This window comes from Corvus hawaiiensis, chromosome 3 (assembly GCF_020740725.1).
Source record: "Corvus hawaiiensis isolate bCorHaw1 chromosome 3, bCorHaw1.pri.cur, whole genome shotgun sequence".
Classification (NCBI taxonomy): domain Eukaryota; kingdom Metazoa; phylum Chordata; class Aves; order Passeriformes; family Corvidae; genus Corvus; species Corvus hawaiiensis.
The window spans coordinates 10,326,817-10,343,198 of NC_063215.1; the positions used below are offsets into that span (position 1 = coordinate 10,326,817).

The 16,382-nt window shown below is 41.4% G+C and overlaps 1 protein-coding gene across 1 annotated transcript; it reads left to right on the plus strand.

Annotated features, from left to right (window-relative positions):
• Positions 1-1,626: 1,626 nt before the first annotated feature.
• On the plus strand, positions 1,627-16,004 carry MATN3 (matrilin 3). The gene is made up of 8 exons (XM_048298725.1): positions 1,627-1,750; positions 3,382-3,951; positions 6,755-6,877; positions 7,309-7,431; positions 7,967-8,089; positions 9,971-10,093; positions 13,587-13,694; positions 15,491-16,004. The coding sequence occupies exons 1-8, from the start codon at positions 1,627-1,629 to the stop codon at positions 15,544-15,546; spliced, it is 1,350 nt and encodes a 449-aa protein (XP_048154682.1). The 3' UTR covers positions 15,547-16,004.
• Positions 16,005-16,382: the final 378 nt, after the last annotated feature.

Sequence of the window (16,382 nt, forward strand, 5' to 3'; positions counted from 1 at the left end):
CCAACTTTCTATTCTTCCTCTTTTGTAGCAAGAGGTGTAAAGAGGTAAAAGATAATTTAGCAATTAGTATGTCTGAAGAAATAAAACATCTTTCTGCTTTGGAAGAGAAAAGGTACCTGGTGTTAAATTCTGGAAAAAGGGATTTAAATTGTTGCAGCTTACAGTTTGTGGGGTTATTACTATATTTTTGGTATGTACCTCTGTACACATTTAGAAATGCTCTGGTAGGGGCCTGCTATCAGCAGTAGTTTCCCTGTTAACTCAGGTGCCACCTGTGAGAGCACTTTGAACTGCAGTGGTCTCAGAGCCTCTCTGCCCCTGTTGTGACAGTGCCCTCCCTCCCTGAGGGGGTACCCAGGCTGTGCCCAGTGCTGGTGGCAGCTGCGCTGTTTCCACATTCTGAGGAACTGCACTGGATCTGGACTCCCAGAGACACTCCAAACCCAGGGCATCTTTAGATGCTGCCACAGCCTGCTTAAGCGTGACTGGAGAAGGGGGGGATATGAAACATCACTGGGGTTTTGTGTGGTCTAAGAACCACAGCTGAAGTTGTTGGGCAGTTGGGTGCTGCTCAAATATGGATTCCAGCCCACTCTGCTCTGGATCCCTCTCCATTGAGGGAGTGTGTGTGTGTCTGACCACGAGTGGGTGAAGAGCTCCTGCCAAGGGCTGGCTATTGAGACTATCTAAGTGGGTGGCGGGCCATGTGGGTGAGCAGTTTTTGGCAGCAACAGGCACTGCCTGAAATTTGTCTGGGGTGTGTGTGCATGTGCTCCTGCTCAAAAAGCTGTAGTCTCTTCTGGGCGAGAAAAGCCATTGTACTACCCTGGAGCCCTGTCCTGTGGCTTTGTCCTGCTTGGAGGGTGGTGGTCCCTCTTCCCTGCTGTTGTTTGCAGCCTTTGTGAATGTGATGGTGGCCTCTTCTACTCTGCCTTTGCGGTAGAACTTGCTGAAGTGAGTCAGTGCCTGCCTGATACTGTACAGCTGGTGGGTTGGTGGTTCCTCTTCTAAATCAGGGCTTCCTGTTCCCCTGATGGAGGTGATGGGAGAGAAGATGATTCTGCAGTACAACAGGGTACAGATTTGGCAAAGGTGTCTTCTGAAGCCCTGTGCTGGAGATCAGGGTGCCTTTGTGCCCTAAGCTGTGCTTTCCGTTGAAGCTCACTGCAGCTTCCTGCAGGAACTGGCAGGAGTTCCAGTGCCAGGAACCAGACAAAATGCTCTTGGTCAGATTTGGCAACAGAGCAGGCAGTCCCTTGTGCCTCGGTGATCACACTGGGAGCTTTTTCTCCCGTTCTTTTCAAATACTGCCCTGGAGACTGAAATGCAAAATTAGCCTGGACCAAACACTTCTGGTGAAAGAAAAACGGAGTCTCAGTTCCCCCCTGCGCCCAGGTTTGAACCTTGCCCAGGCCCTGCCGCACGTTCCCAACGAGGAGCTCTAATCCTCGCCCCCTTCCCTCTCCCGGCGGCTGAGCGCCCGTCGGGGCGGGGGAGCGAGGGCCACCGGCCCGCCCTGGGGAGGAGGCGGCGGGGGCGGCCGATGCCCCGTCGGTGTCCCGTCCCCCTTCCCCGGCCCGGCAGCTTTAAAGGCGGCGCGGCGGGTGCGGGGCCGGCGGTGGCACCATGGGGCGGGCGCTCGGCATCCTCGGCTGCTGCGTGGCGCTGGCGCTGCTGCCGCTGCCCGCGGCCCCGCGGGGCCCCGCGCTCCGCCCGCGCCGGCAGCCGCGCCCGGGCGGCCCCTCCGCAGGTACCGCACCCCGGGGACACCGCGGCCCGCCCGCTCCGCGCTCCGCTCGCTGCTGCCCCGAACCCCGCGTAGCTCTTCCCTGCCTGTGCTCATTGCTCGAAACATTTTTATTTCAGACTCATGGAAGGACCAGATTGCTGAAAAGCTTTTTGTTCTTCTTACTCTAAAAAAGAGAATTCTTCTACCTACAAACTCTGCATTGGGTCTTTTTACTTTCTTTTCTTTCCTTTTTTTTAGGACAAACATTTTTTTTTCCCTATGTCTTAAGCTACGGATGCATGCACTAACATTTCTTCATATTTTCTCAGCTTCCCAAAGGCAAAATTGAGTTCCAGGATGCATATAGAATGATATAGAATATACCTGGATGGGATCCTAGATTCATCTGGTCTATTACTCCATCCAAAGGCAAAATCAACTCTGCTGCTGTGCTTCCTGAGGGAATTTGTGCCAGTTCATTTTTTCCCTCTGTTTTCACTTGAATCAGAAAAAAAAGTTTCTAACACCTTGGAAAAAAAAAAAAAACCCAAGGTGCTGTTTTCACCTCTACTTTTAAAATACATCTGAAGATTTTTTTAAATTTTCAGCTGGAATGGAGTAATAAAAGTGAACTTGATAGTAGCCAGGAGAGGTGTGTCAGGTTCCCAAAACAGCCCTCAAGGTGTGAACTCAAACTGAACACCTCATATTTTGCTATTTAATGCACTGGTGAGCCAGAATGTCTCTTTTATAGAAATACTCTTGTTTTGGGTTGTCCATTTTTCAGCTGCAAATCCAACCTTGATGATAGAAACTAAGTACATGGTACCATCAGTGTCAGGACATGGTATCAGGACTGGGAGGGTGCATTTCGGCTGTCTGCTGTCACTGTCTTAATTGTTTTTTCTCTTCCTAGAAGTGATGCTTGTCTCTGATCTGAGCTATGGCTTTTCTGCTTCTGTCTAGATTTATATGGCAGTGAGGAATTTTGGAAATGTGTGTGTAAATGTTCATTTTTACATGTAAAATTACTTCATAACTAATTTCACTTTTCTCTCTGTTCTACAAGCCTTAAAACAGTAAAAATTTCCAAAGAAGCTTTTTTACAGCATCATTTGTGTCTTTTTCCTGTTGACCTTTATTTTTCTGTTGTGTATTTTGGATTGTTACTTGCAAACAAGAAATAATTCCTAATTAGCAGTTTATATTTTTACTATGCTAAAAAATATTAAGATTTGTTCCCTGTGTGATCTACTCAGATGTTTTAGCATTTATTTCTTTATCTTATAAAAACTGGAATTCAGGCTTTATGGAAATAAACAGTAAGTACATTTATATATAATTGCTCCATGTCTGTGTTGGCTGTTACATGAAAACCGCAACCCTTTGTTTCAAGGATAATTAGACATTTTGAGGGCTCAAATGTGCACCTATCTATTAATGCTTAGAAAAGTTCAGTTATTTATTAATTATTAAAATTAATATTTAAGAATATCGAATGTGTTGCTCACTATCATTTGAAGCCTCTTCATAAAGAATCAACCAACATTATCTGGTAGGAGCAGTTTGCCATGACAGCACTCACTGCCCTTGGGTGAGAGCTCCTGTCCTGTGTAGGAGACGACTGAAGCATTTTCCTTCCTTCTTGGCAGACACTGCCTGTAAGAACCGGCCCCTAGACCTCGTCTTCATCGTAGACAGCTCCCGTAGCGTCCGACCTGAAGAGTTTGAGAAAGTGAAAATCTTCTTGTCAGAAATGATCGATACCCTGGATGTTGGTGAAAGAACAACGCGTGTGGCGGTCATGAACTACGCGAGCACTGTCAAGGTGGAGTTTCCCCTCCGGACCTACTTTGACAAAGCCTCTCTGAAGGAGGCTGTGTCTCGCATTAAGCCCTTGTCTGCTGGCACAATGACTGGCCTTGCCATCCAAACTGCCATGGATGAAGTCTTCACCGAGGAAATGGGCACCCGGCCAGCAACCTTCAACATCCCCAAGGTGGTCATTGTTGTGACAGATGGTCGGCCACAAGACCAGGTTCAAGATGTGGCGGCAAGCGCCCGGACAGCTGGCATCGAGATCTACGCGGTTGGGGTAGACCGGGCGGACATGCAGTCCCTGAGGATAATGGCCAGTGAGCCCTTGGATGAACACGTCTTCTATGTGGAGACCTATGGTGTGATCGAAAAGCTGACATCCAAATTCAGGGAGACTTTCTGTGGTAAGGGGATCGGTCCAAAAGAGTAGTGTAACTTGGCTCCTTTTGACTTCTGCTGTGGTTCCACTCCCTAAGAAAGAAGTTTTTAATGAGTGTTATGTATCGCATCTAAATATTTCCTTTACCATCCATTGGGCAAACAAGCCAACCCTTTTTTTCAGTTGAGGCCATGTAATGGCCTTTCATTTCAAATAGTGACCTTATTGCAGGTAACAGACCTGACTTGAGTGGACCTCCTTGTGCAGTTGGTCAGATTTACTGCAAAAGAAATCACAGCAATTGGATGAGGTTTGACTGCATATATTTACTAAATGACTGAAGAGCTGTGCAGGCTGCTCATTTCTTTTTCCATCTCGCTGGGAAGCAAGGAGGGTGGGAGTGTGGAGCTGAAGGGATTCCTTATGGATCAGAGTAGGAAAATCAGTGTGGCAGGTAAACCACTACACTGGCTTGAGCAATGCGGTGCAGGATTAAGTGCCCAAACACAGTGTTAGGCCATCTCAGGACGGGCTTTCACTCATAGGCTCTGCTGGGTTTTTCCAGTGTGCCAGGCTCACATATCCCTCTGTTTCTCTTCAACTTGATTTAGACAAGGAACTCTGGGATGAGATGAATTAGCTTTACTTTTTCAGGGCTGGTCTTGTAAAAATGCTGTATGTATTTGGTTTAGGCTAGAACTTCACTAACAACTCTAGGCCAGAGTGAGCTGATATTGTCATTTACAGGGAAAAAAGGTCATCTGGAGTATTTAGAACTGCCTATAGATAGCTGTGACACAGCCCTAGTCACAAAAATCAAATGACAACTTTTCAACAGTTAAAAAACTTGTGCAAAGCAGTTTTTTCTAGTAAATTTCTAAGAAATTTACTTTAAAATAAGTCTCCAGCAAGTAATAGGTAAAATCAGGCGTAAATAACATTGTAAGAAAATTAAAATAACAGCCAGTGTCTTGGGAACTTGGTTGGCAGTGTATTACTTTTTTATTTCAGAGCCTTACTAAAAATTACCACCACACCTTTTGAGTAGGTTTAGAGTGAATAGACCTCTTTCTCTAGGTATGAAATACATGTGTAAGACCATCTGCAGACAGGACACTTTGCCCAATATTAGCATAGGAAATGCCTTGAGGTTTGGCTTGACACCATGTTGTGCTGCTGACGTGACCAGATCCTCACAAGTGCCCACCTGGCTGGACAGGTATGTGTGCTGTGAACATGGCACTCATTTCCACCTATGTTCTTGCCAAAGCAAGTCCTTTCATAGCAGCAAAGAAAAAAACTCTTCTTCTTAAGAATAAACTTAAGAATTTTTAAAGTAATAATTTATTTTTGTACTTAAGAATAAACTTAAGAGTTTATTGTGCTGAAGCACAGAAATTATGCACCTGCAAGACTGGAGGATAAATCAGAGAGCTCACACATGTACACTTCCAGTGTAACTCTGAGTTGCCTGCATGCCGTTTGCCAGAATCTGTGGGATTAATGAAAAAACCAGGGTGAAGGAAATAGTCTTTAAAAAGACTACTATAAACCAAATGAATCTAAGAGGGTCTTGTAAGACAGTGTGGTAAACTGGGTCCCTTTCCAGCCCTAGAGTGCTTTTTGGTAAGAAATCTGGACTCACCAGTGACAATTAGGATTTTCTTTGGTTTGACCAAGGCAAATAAATTTGTTTGTAGGGTGAACAGGAAAACTAATGTTCAGGAGAAAAATAGCTGGCCAAGATCTTGATGCACTGAAAGCATTATTCAGCATGAGACCATCTCAGAGATGGAAAATCTTAGCCTTGAATTGCTGTCCAACTCAGGGACATTTGACTTTCCTACCACAAAAATCTGACCACTTGAGTCTGAGCTTCTCACTTATGCTTGAAAATATCACCCAGAGATTTTGTTCATAAATCATGGTGATTAATTCTCTTATTCCCAAGGGTGTAGCACAATGAAAAGGTGCTGTCTTTGTTTCAAATTTGTTTTTACCAAGACAAGACAACTCTATCAGCCTTTTTAGCTGACTTCTAAATCTTACTTGTTTTAGAAAATGGGAAATGTTGCCATTTTGTTGCCACAAAATTGCCTTGTTTTCAGAAATACATGAGAAGGTTCAAGCACTCTTGCTTCTGATTTCTTATCTCACCAGTATTGCTTTGGAGATTGATTTTACCAGTAGTCCATATCCACACTGTAACTACTAATAATCTAAGTAAAATCTCAGGTAAAACCAGATTTGTCTTCCCCTTTCTCTCTCTAATCTTTCTTTCCGTTTTTATTTTTTTGTTTTATTTTATTTTTTAATTTAATTTAATTTAATTTTGCTTTCTGTTGCATTTCAGTTTATCTGGGAGTTTTTTACAGAGCAGCAGGAATTCATAGATTGGGTTCTGTGCAGGTGAGCTGAAGTTCTTAAGCCAACAGACAGTGACGTATTTTAGCATTATTTTAACTGGCTGTCTGTAATAGAAAGGGACTGGATACGAAGAGCCAGACGGTCCTTTTCATTGCTGAGCTCTCACTTCCAGTGTAATGCTACTAAATGCTTAGAGCTCTCCTTGTTGAACCCTTTTCAGGGCATCTCTTCTCCTGCCACCTCAGGTGGTGAGTTATTTCCGTGCGGTTTATGACCTCTCTCTCCTGGCTACAGGGGTGCAAAGGAGGCCTGTAACTTCTTGTGACAGCAACACAGCACTGACATTTACTACCACTAATCCAGCAAACAGTGCAAGATATACTTCTGTAAGCATGAATGATTAATGCCTGTTCCTTTCCTCTGGGATGACTGAAGCACCTCTCTGTCAATGCCCTTTGTAGCTGTGAACGTGTGTGCCCTGGGGACCCACGGCTGCCAGCACGTCTGTGTGAGTAACGGGGCATCCTACCTCTGTGATTGCTATGAAGGATACACCCTGAATCCAGATAAGAGAACCTGCTCAGGTATTATTCCTTTGGAAGATGAGTTCAAATAGAAAAAAAAAAAAAAAATTTTACACTATAATTGAATTTGAGATGCTACTTTTGTGCTTCTGTTGAAACAGCAAACATCTGTATCTTTTTCAATAATAAAAAATCTAGTAATGAATAATAAATAAAACTCAACTGCAAGTAATGGTGAGATGTCGTTTGATTCTATCACCATCCTTTTTATTGTGCTTTCAGATCCATTCATGGGCCAGATGCAAAAACAAAGTCTTCAGATGTAGATACTGTATAGATATTTTCTCCTACCACTTGTTCTAGTTCCTTCAACTACTATTGCCATTTCTGAGCTGATTCCAAACTGAAATATATTAAAAAAAGTGAATGTTCACTCCATTCCAAACTACTTGCTATTAACAATGAATTGTTTCTCTAACATGCCTTACAAGCTGTGGACACGTGTGCACCTGGGAGGCACGAGTGTGACCAGATCTGTGTGAGTAAAAATGGATCCTATGTCTGTGACTGCTATGAAGGCTACACCTTGAATCCAGACAAGAAGACTTGCTCAGGTAAGAATTAAATGTATATTGAATATATGAAACCCATGGAGATATGGACATGTTTTCTGTGAGTTACCCTAAAATGAGAACTCAGCTGTAGTCTTTCCCCTTGGTTTCAATAACAGTAACATTGCATTTTTCTTTAAATTTGTTGATTAAAAAATGCAGTTTGGCACTTACCTACCATTTTATGGTCTTCACAGAATTCCATAAACATCGTTTAGCTGCTCAGTCTGACATGGGGCAAGTTACTGCTTATCTCGTGGGTTTTTAGGTTCATCCTTACTGGGGATGTACAGGACTGCTGGAATTGCTGATGAAAGACAGAACTGCATGAGATGTGATGTAGTCACGTCTTGCAGTATCTACCTCTTCCATTAAATAATTAATAACTGAATTCAGCTGTCTGCAGCATAATATAATAATGTAGTAGGACATTGGTTAAATTGTAATTAAAGTGTAATTACAAATGTTGGGCATTTAAAACAGTGAAGTGTCTGGGAGGGATTAATAGGTTTCTTTTCTAAACCATGGCTCACCACAGCCATGGACATGTGTGCACCTGGAAGGCATGACTGTGCCCATGTCTGCCTGAGTAATGATGGATCCTACAGCTGTGGCTGCTATGAAGGATACACTCTGAATCCAGACAAGAAGACTTGCTCAAGTAAGATCTGATTAAGGAAAAATTGTGTTCCACTGAAAGGAAGTAGCTTTTAAAAAGCCAGCTAGTTTATGTTATTTTTCTGATAAATTATCTCAGAGTTTCTGTACAACCCCTGAAAACTCAGGGCAACTTTGTTTTTTCATATGAACAGTAGTAATTTGAGACCCTTGGCTAGGCTACAGTTCTGTGAGGCTTGTATTTGGTAAGATTAATATGCCATTTGGCATTTCCTTGAGGACTTCACAGTATTTTCACACCTATGGAGCATGAACTGCCATATCCAATACATGATGTGTACCATCTCTGTCAGAAAACTCTTCAGTAAAGCAGCACAATGAATGAGGGAGAGCATGGACTGTGCTGGAAGAGAGATTGGAGTCTGTATCATCACGACTGTTACTGCTCTTTCTGGTGGATGTGTTTGGACCTTAAAAAATATTGCAGCCTCAGAGCTCTAGAGGATGGAGGGTAATGTTCCTTCTCAGTGCTGGTCTCTTGTGGAGAACAAGAGCATAGATGTAGCTGGTACTCAGGGATGTACACATAAGTATATATTATCTACAGATTAATATCTATTCTATACTGTCTTCACTTGATTATGGTTTGATCTTCACTCTGAATTTCTTTGGATGTCTCACTGGTTATTTATATAGGGAAAATCCTTTTTTTTCTACTTCCACTACAATCCTTTTCCTTACTATATTTTGTGTGACCAAGTGTTGAACTTAGGCTTCCAGTTCCAGGAGGTTCCTAGGCAAATCTCTTCAGTTAAGTCACAGTTCTCACATTGCAAAAAGGTGAAGTCACAGGGCCTGAGTATTCTTCCTGCCTAGGTTAGGAGCTGATTTTGTAAATATAGTGCCTAGGATTAGCTCTTAGCTGGCATTATAGAGAGGCAATAAATATGTGAGGGAATGTAAATTCAATTAGGTCTTCCCTTTGGGACTCCAATCCCAAACCTCATTTCATTGCACCGATTCTCCTCCTGCATACTCAAACTTTAAATTATTTTCTTCACATGCTTGCTTTTTTTTTTTCTTTTGAATCTCATTTTGCAGTATCCTGCTAATGATTTCCCAACCATTCATGTCTTTGTGACAATTACATCACAAAGATGTGCAAAAATGATGCAAAAATAGTCTAGGTCTGGGAGAGGGTATTTTTTCCTTTTCCTTTTTCCTTTTACTTTTCCTTTTTTTCTTCTCTTCCTTTGCTTCTCTTTCCTTCTTCTTTCTTTCTTTCTCACTTTCTTTTCTCTCTCTCTTCCTTTCTTTCTCCATCCTTTATTTTTTCTTGTGCCTTACTGGGCCTCCTTACTGCAAAGATATCCAAATACAGGAATTCCTTCTCAGCTTGTCCTTCCAGAATTGACATGTTAAATTTGGCAGAAAACAGCAGCCTCACACATAAAGTGCCCACTTTGTAACTGGCAGTGGGTGTCACATCTTTTTAGCAGCCACATATACTTTTTTGTTTATGGTCTTCTCATTCCATAGAACAGTGTCTTCTCCAACTCAATAAAAGCTGAAGTAATGCCAAATAGTCTCTTAGAATCAAGGTATTTGATTTCTGAAGTTGTTGGATAATTGTTTTGTAAATGCATCACTTCTAGTTCCATTCCTTTTGCCATCTGTTTGTTACAGCTGCAAAAAAGTGTTGCCAGTATTTCAAAACTTGTACTAATTTTGTGATGTTGATAGCCGGATAAAAACACACTCTCTGCACCCTGCTCTAGTTAATAGCATGCTGACATGCAGTAAAAGCATCCTGGTTTGCATTCAAATGAAGATACATTCGCAAATGGGAATCACTACGAGCAGCTCTCAAGGCTGAAGTTTGGACATTGATTAATATTCTTCTCCTCTGAAATGCCTCCCTCAGCTGCTGACGTGTGTGCGCCTGGCAGGCACGACTGCGAGCAGGTCTGCGTGAGGGATGACCTGTTCTACACCTGTGACTGCCACCAAGGCTACACCCTCAACCCAGACAGGAAGACATGCTCAAGTAAGAGCAGATTGCTGATCCCTTTCCCCCCATGCCCTCCTCAGCTAAGTGCATGTATTGAAATAACTCTCATTAGCACATTAATATATTTGTATCTGTTGGAGGAACTTTCATGTGCATCCAGGTGTTAAAAGACAGCTCTGTGTCACTCTGCCTTGCCCATTTTGAGCAAAATTCAGAGACACAAAGGATTTTATATGTAACAATGTTAGTAAGTACTCACCATGCAGTCTTTCTCAACTTATAACTTAAGGCCTTCCCTAATTTATGCAATATTGAGAAAACCCAGAACTGAGAAATTGTTGAAGAGAGAAGGGGTTAGTCACATGCCTTGCAGTATTGTGGAATGTGTGTACCACCATGCAAGACAGTTTGAGGTGATGTCCTCCCTCCAGGCTGAATTTCATCTTGCTGTTCCTTTCTTTAGCTTCTCAGTGGCTTTGTGCTACAGTAAAAATGTAATAATTTCAGAAGTGTTTCTTTCCTTCCCAGTCTCCTTACTGTAAAGTTTTTGTGTACTGGAAACCTTTCCTAGTGTGCCTTTGGAGCTCACGTGGCATTTCACATCTGGTGGGGTAAGGCACCAGCTGGGTCAGAGTGAGCAAGGTCTCAGGTATCCTTTGTATTAATTAATGTATTAACCCCCAGTAAGACAATTGCTGCTCCAAGGCAAAATCAGTTACACAGCTCAGTAGTTCCTGGTAAGATTCACAGAAGATAGGCTCCCAGCATGGAAAAGCATTGCCACTGGGAAGCATTTAAAAATGTTATCTTGTTTTTGGATAACTGCCTCTCCAAAGCACATCCTGTGTGAACTGATGTATGTGCACCAGAAACCCATGACTGGAAGCAGGTCTGTGTGAGTGGATCATACACCTGTGACTGCTATGAAGGCTTTATCTTAAATTCAGATGACAAAACATGCTCAAGTAATAATTTCATGTTGTGTTTTTTTCTGAATATGCTTATTTATTGAAGCACCTCTTTTTAATGTGTTAAACATTTTTAATGTCTTTGAGAAATGGTCTATCAACTCACAAGCTCCCAGGAAGCACAATCCCTTTTCATTCTTTTATGCCTCTTTCCATGAATATTTTGAGCTAGTTTGGTCCTTCTTGTTTAGTTATAACAATTACTGTATTTAAAATTAGTTTAAGTTTAATGTTGCCTCTTACCTATTGTTACACATTTAAGGACTCACTGTCTTTAGAAATATAATCTGTCATAATCTGCATTCCTTATGAAACGGGAATAATTGGCGGTGTTGGCAAGGCAGGATTCTGGGGCACCTGTCTCTGGGAAGTGAGTCTCCATTGCATACCACCATTTGGAGAGTGGCTGTGGGGGTCCAGAGGGGAACAATACTCAGGTTAGAACTACTGCAATGCTAAACCTTTTATTCTTGCCCACTCCTCCAAGATGAGTGGGGCAAGCATGAACTCACCAACTGTTTTCTCTTCAGATGGGCAATACTGGGATCAAATGTTGGCAGAACCGCTCCACAGTTTGATGTAGAATCCTAAGTTAGGCTGGGTTGGAAGGGCCATCAAGAGCTACCCAGCCCAGCCTTTGGTTCAGAGCAGGAATAACCTGGCATCATATCAAGTGGCTGAAGACCCTGTGTAAGAGCACAGTTATAGGTGGATATAGACAAACACCATCTGCAAAAATAGTTTCTGGTTGGTCTGGACTTGAACACAAAGGCAGTGTAAAAACACAGCTTTAGCATGTTTTTTGTGACTTGTTGGGCATCCCAGTGGCAACAGGAATGCCCCAGATTTTGAATATCAAATACTGGAAGACTCTCAAATTCACAGGACTGTGGAAGAATTCAGAGTACTCTTGGACAATTGCCAGAGTTGGTTGGAAAAGTAATTTTGTTACATCAGACAAAATCCAAGGAGGATCTGTATCTGTCACTGGAGAATTTAAATGCAGACATAAAAAGTTAACTGGCAGTTGGTTGGAAACCAACCGTGCTGGTGTGATGTTTTGAACTGGCCTTCCTCCAGCTGACTCTTGAACAGCTCTTCTTTGCACATTGACCATAAAGCCGGTGGAATGTTCCAAAGAGGGGAACTGGACAAATACAACTTCAGTGGAATCAAGGAGACACCAGTTTCAACACTGGCTTTAAGACAAATGAATTTCTTCACTGCCAGAACTGCAGACTCATAGATTTTAGATTTTGCAGTTTCCCTGCAAGAAAAAAAAGAAGCCAAAACAATCCAGGAAAAAAGGGAAATGTACTTGAATATAATATTTTTATTGTTTTACTGTGACAATGCTCACACACTTTGTTTGGCATTGGTGAGCTATGCATTTATATATCTAGAGAAAAAAAAGATTAATATGCTGTTGCTACCTTTGCAAGCAATGAAAAAACACTTAGGAGGGGGTGGGTATTATATACAGGTAAGAAGGGGTGGGTATTATATACAGGTAATACCTCTTGATAACTTGTTGAAAAAGTATTCATAGGGTGGGTCTCTTTTAGGAAGGCTTTGCCTTTGGAAACTTATTATTCCTGTCTCAGATGTATATGGTAATCTCACTGGCTACCTATGCTGCAGTAGCTGTTGATACATTTGTTCTCAACCTTCAGCAAGTGGTGCAGCCTTAACTTACTTATTTTATGGAGTAGGTGAGGTTAAATTGCCTTTCATGCAGCTAAGAACTCACAGTCTTCTGCTGATGCTTGACATTAGTATACTACAGTGAAATTGTTGTCTCTCTGAACTCGTTGTCATCATTGCTGGTTTTTTTGTGAATTATGGAGAAAAAGGAATTCTTGAGGACAGCTGAGGCTGGTCCCCTGTAAGTTTGGAAGACTGAGGTCAAGACCTAGGAACAGATTCAATGGAAGCACTGTGGAGTATAGCAGTGCTTGCTTTCTCTTTCTGAAGAGAGTGGTGATTTCTCTGTCATACTAACTGGCTCTTCCAGTGATACTGCTGTGACTTTCTCCTAGATTTTAAATTCACTTGGGCCTATTTGAATGATGTCATTCCCCCCATCTATATTCATGTGACATTGGAATGGATTTGTGTCCACCCTCTTGAATCAAGATAGATATTCCCTATGCATGCATATTGCCAATGTTAGAAACCAAGAATACTTGTGGGGTGACACAATTAAAGCTGATGGGGAGGCTGGTTGGTCTCTGCAGCCAGCCCCTTTTTTTTTTTTGCTCAGTAATGGTCTAATTTAAAGAATGTAGAACATCCAGGTAGGCAGGTGATGAAATCACTGCTCTGCCTTCTTCTTGGTTAGTTGAGCTCTCTCTTGCCTGTCCTGGACTATGACACTCAGGTCTCTGGCTACACACAAGCCCCTGTTCATTGCTGTCCCTCCTTCCCAACTGCCCTGGCTTGCAGTGCTTGCTGTAGTCTCACAGCATGGATTTGACTCCTTCCACAGAGTCAAGCATTTTCTTGGGATTTAAATGTTCAATAATTGTAATAAAAATACTAAATGCTGTTTTCTCTCTTAGGAGCCATAACGAGCAGTCTTGTAACAACTGAAGAGTCCTGTAAGTGTGAAGCCATAGTTGCCCTCCAGGACTCAGTGACCTCACGCCTTGAAGCTCTGTCCTCAAAATATATCCTTTTTTTTACACGATCACCTGCATTTAGCACTTTACTGGTATTTTAGAGGTAACTGTTTTGACATAAACCAGGGAAGAAATATCCCTCAAAAGAGAAAGTATTTTCAGGGTGATTTTAGAAATATTATGGAAAAAAATCTTGTTTGCAAACATGACTATATTTTCACACTTCACTGAAGAGCAACATGATACAGATAAAATAAATGCATATACCCACATTCCCTAGATTACTTATACCATGTTGAACATCAAGCACAGGTCTACTCATAATTCTTCTGGATGACTTTTACTGTTACATCAAACACTGAGTTCTGACCCCTCTTATTATGCCCCAAAATTTTAGAGATAACTTCATGTGTGACAACAGTCCCATTAGCTGTGGTATTCCTCTGCATCCCACCTCCACAGGCACTGTCCCAAGTGATTTTCAAGCACCTTCTTTTCTCTGGAAATGTGTGAGCATATTAGTATCCTGGGATACAGGAAAATGGGAGAGCTGCAAGGCAGGGTGCTGAGGCTGGAGCCTCTGGGCAAGTGTTGGGTCCAGAGGAGGTCTGAGGTGCTGATGGGTGGAATTTGCCAGCTTCGTTTGCTGCAGTGCCGTGTCTGCAGCCGTGAAATGTGGCCAGCCCCCGCATTAGACATTTCACAAACATGTGGGAGAGAAAAAAACCCATCCAACCACCAAAGAGAAAGTGGTGAACTCTGTGTTACCACAGCAAGCCTGCATGCTGGAATAAATGCCCTCAGATGACATGGCAGGAACTAATAACTGGAAATTAAAGCGAGACAAGCCGTGGTACATTATAAGGTACAATTTTTAGGAGTGGTTGGTCACTGTTACAATTTACCAAGGACTGTGGCAGATTTTCTTTGCTGAAATTTTTGAGACTTAATGTTTTTTTCTGTCAAAGGTGCTTTAGTTCAAATAGGAATTGATTGAAAGGAGCATTATGTCTGTGGTTATCATCCTGATCCCTGGGGATTCACAATCAAGGAAGAGTGGGATATTTAAGATTAAAAAAAAGGAGAGTAAACTAGTGAGTTTTATACATGAACTCATCATTTACATAGATAAAATAACTTTCCAGTTTGCCAAAGTTTCTGAAAGCCAAATGAAAACTTCTGCCAAGGACACAAGACTTTCCCAGTTTTTCAATAAATTCAAAGTTATTTTTATGAGATCTAACTGCACATCCCTCTTCTTGCAGTGTGCTTGGAGTTCAGTTTATCTGCCTGGGAAAAGTGAGGGGAAGAACTCTGATTTTCCTGGGTTATAATATATAATTACAGGGACTCTAAGTAGTTAGAACTGAACACCAAGATATTTAAACCTGTAATGTCATCTCAGTACTAGCACATCCTTCAGAGATCAATCTTTCTGCCCCAAGAGTTCATGTTAAGGAAGAAAATGTTGTGGGTTTAAGTTAGGAATAGACTTTATTATAAAGAACTGAGTCTTTCTTTCAAAGTTATTCTTTGATGGGCCATTTCTATCCCTAGCATCCTTTCAAGACAACCTGGAAAACACAGCAGAGACCATCACCTGCTGATCTTCATCCCTGAATATCACCTGATCCAACTCCTTTTTAAGAAATTAGGGTGGTTGAGATTATTTGGGAAGATGCCAGATCTTGATGGAGCTCTAAAGCATTTGGAAATCTCTATTTCAAGCATGTATTGACCTCATCTAGAAAACAGACTGCTTTTTGAAAATGCAGCAATGAAAAAGACTGTAAATAAAACAAACCTTATAGACATCTATTTTATTGCCCTTAACAACTGACCACTAGAGGAAGTGTCTGAGAAGCTGCAGGCATATCAAGACAGACAGCAGATTGTCTAAGCTATCATTCTGATTGATTTTAAAATAATCTTTCAGAATCAAACCTTTTTATTGTTTTCAGCAAGCTTTATTTCACTGCACAGCTTACAAAACAGAAGTTGGTTTATTATTATTGACAAATGTCAAGAAGACTTCAGGAAGACAATAGTCTTGAAAATACAGTGACCCTGAGATCTTCATATACAGTCACTTTATAGCCACGAAGCTACTCATACCTGCTGTGCTTCAGTCTGTACTGCAGATACTGCTGTTCTGTAGTAACTGCATTTTTTATTCTCTTACTTCAAAGTAAATACAAAAAAAAAAAAAAAAAAAGAATGGACACAGTATATCACATTATATAAAACTTTGAAATGGCAAGGCAGAACGAAAAAATGTGCCCATGTCTTCTTTCCATTAAACTGGAAAGTAAGTTGGGATCTTGTAACTTATTTTAATAAAATACAATATGATATGCAGATTGATGTTGTAAGTTATTTTGTATTCAATTTAAATGGTGTGTGTTATGAAATAAAGGGTTTAAAAAACACAAGGAAACAACACCTCAAAGATAAAGGAGGCATAAATGGAAGAATTAAACAGAAAACTGCCCCAAGTCACATGTTTGGAAAAAGAAGTATTTTATTTTAAAACCTAGAAGTAATTGAAAATATAAATAAAAGATTTAACAGTAATTTCAAGTATTAATAATGTTTAACATGTAGAAGAATGAAAGACGTCTTCCAATTTAATATTTTTACCCTGCAAGATTTACTTATGTTATTAGACAGTCATTCCTGTTGTCATTACACAAACTTTACTGACACTTTACTTGTTTCAATCAGGCTTTTAGGATA

Excerpts from the sequence above, each read along its gene's own strand:
- MATN3 (XM_048298725.1), top strand. The coding sequence starts at position 1,627 with ATGGGGCGGGCGCTCGGCATCCTCGGCTGCTGCGTGGCGCTGGCGCTG. Across the intron at positions 3,952-6,754 it reads ATTCAGGGAGACTTTCTGTG|CTGTGAACGTGTGTGCCCTG; the intron begins GTAAGGGGATCG and ends TGCCCTTTGTAG. Across the intron at positions 13,695-15,490 it reads TGAAGCTCTGTCCTCAAAAT|TAGAGGAAGTGTCTGAGAAG; the intron begins ATATCCTTTTTT and ends ACAACTGACCAC.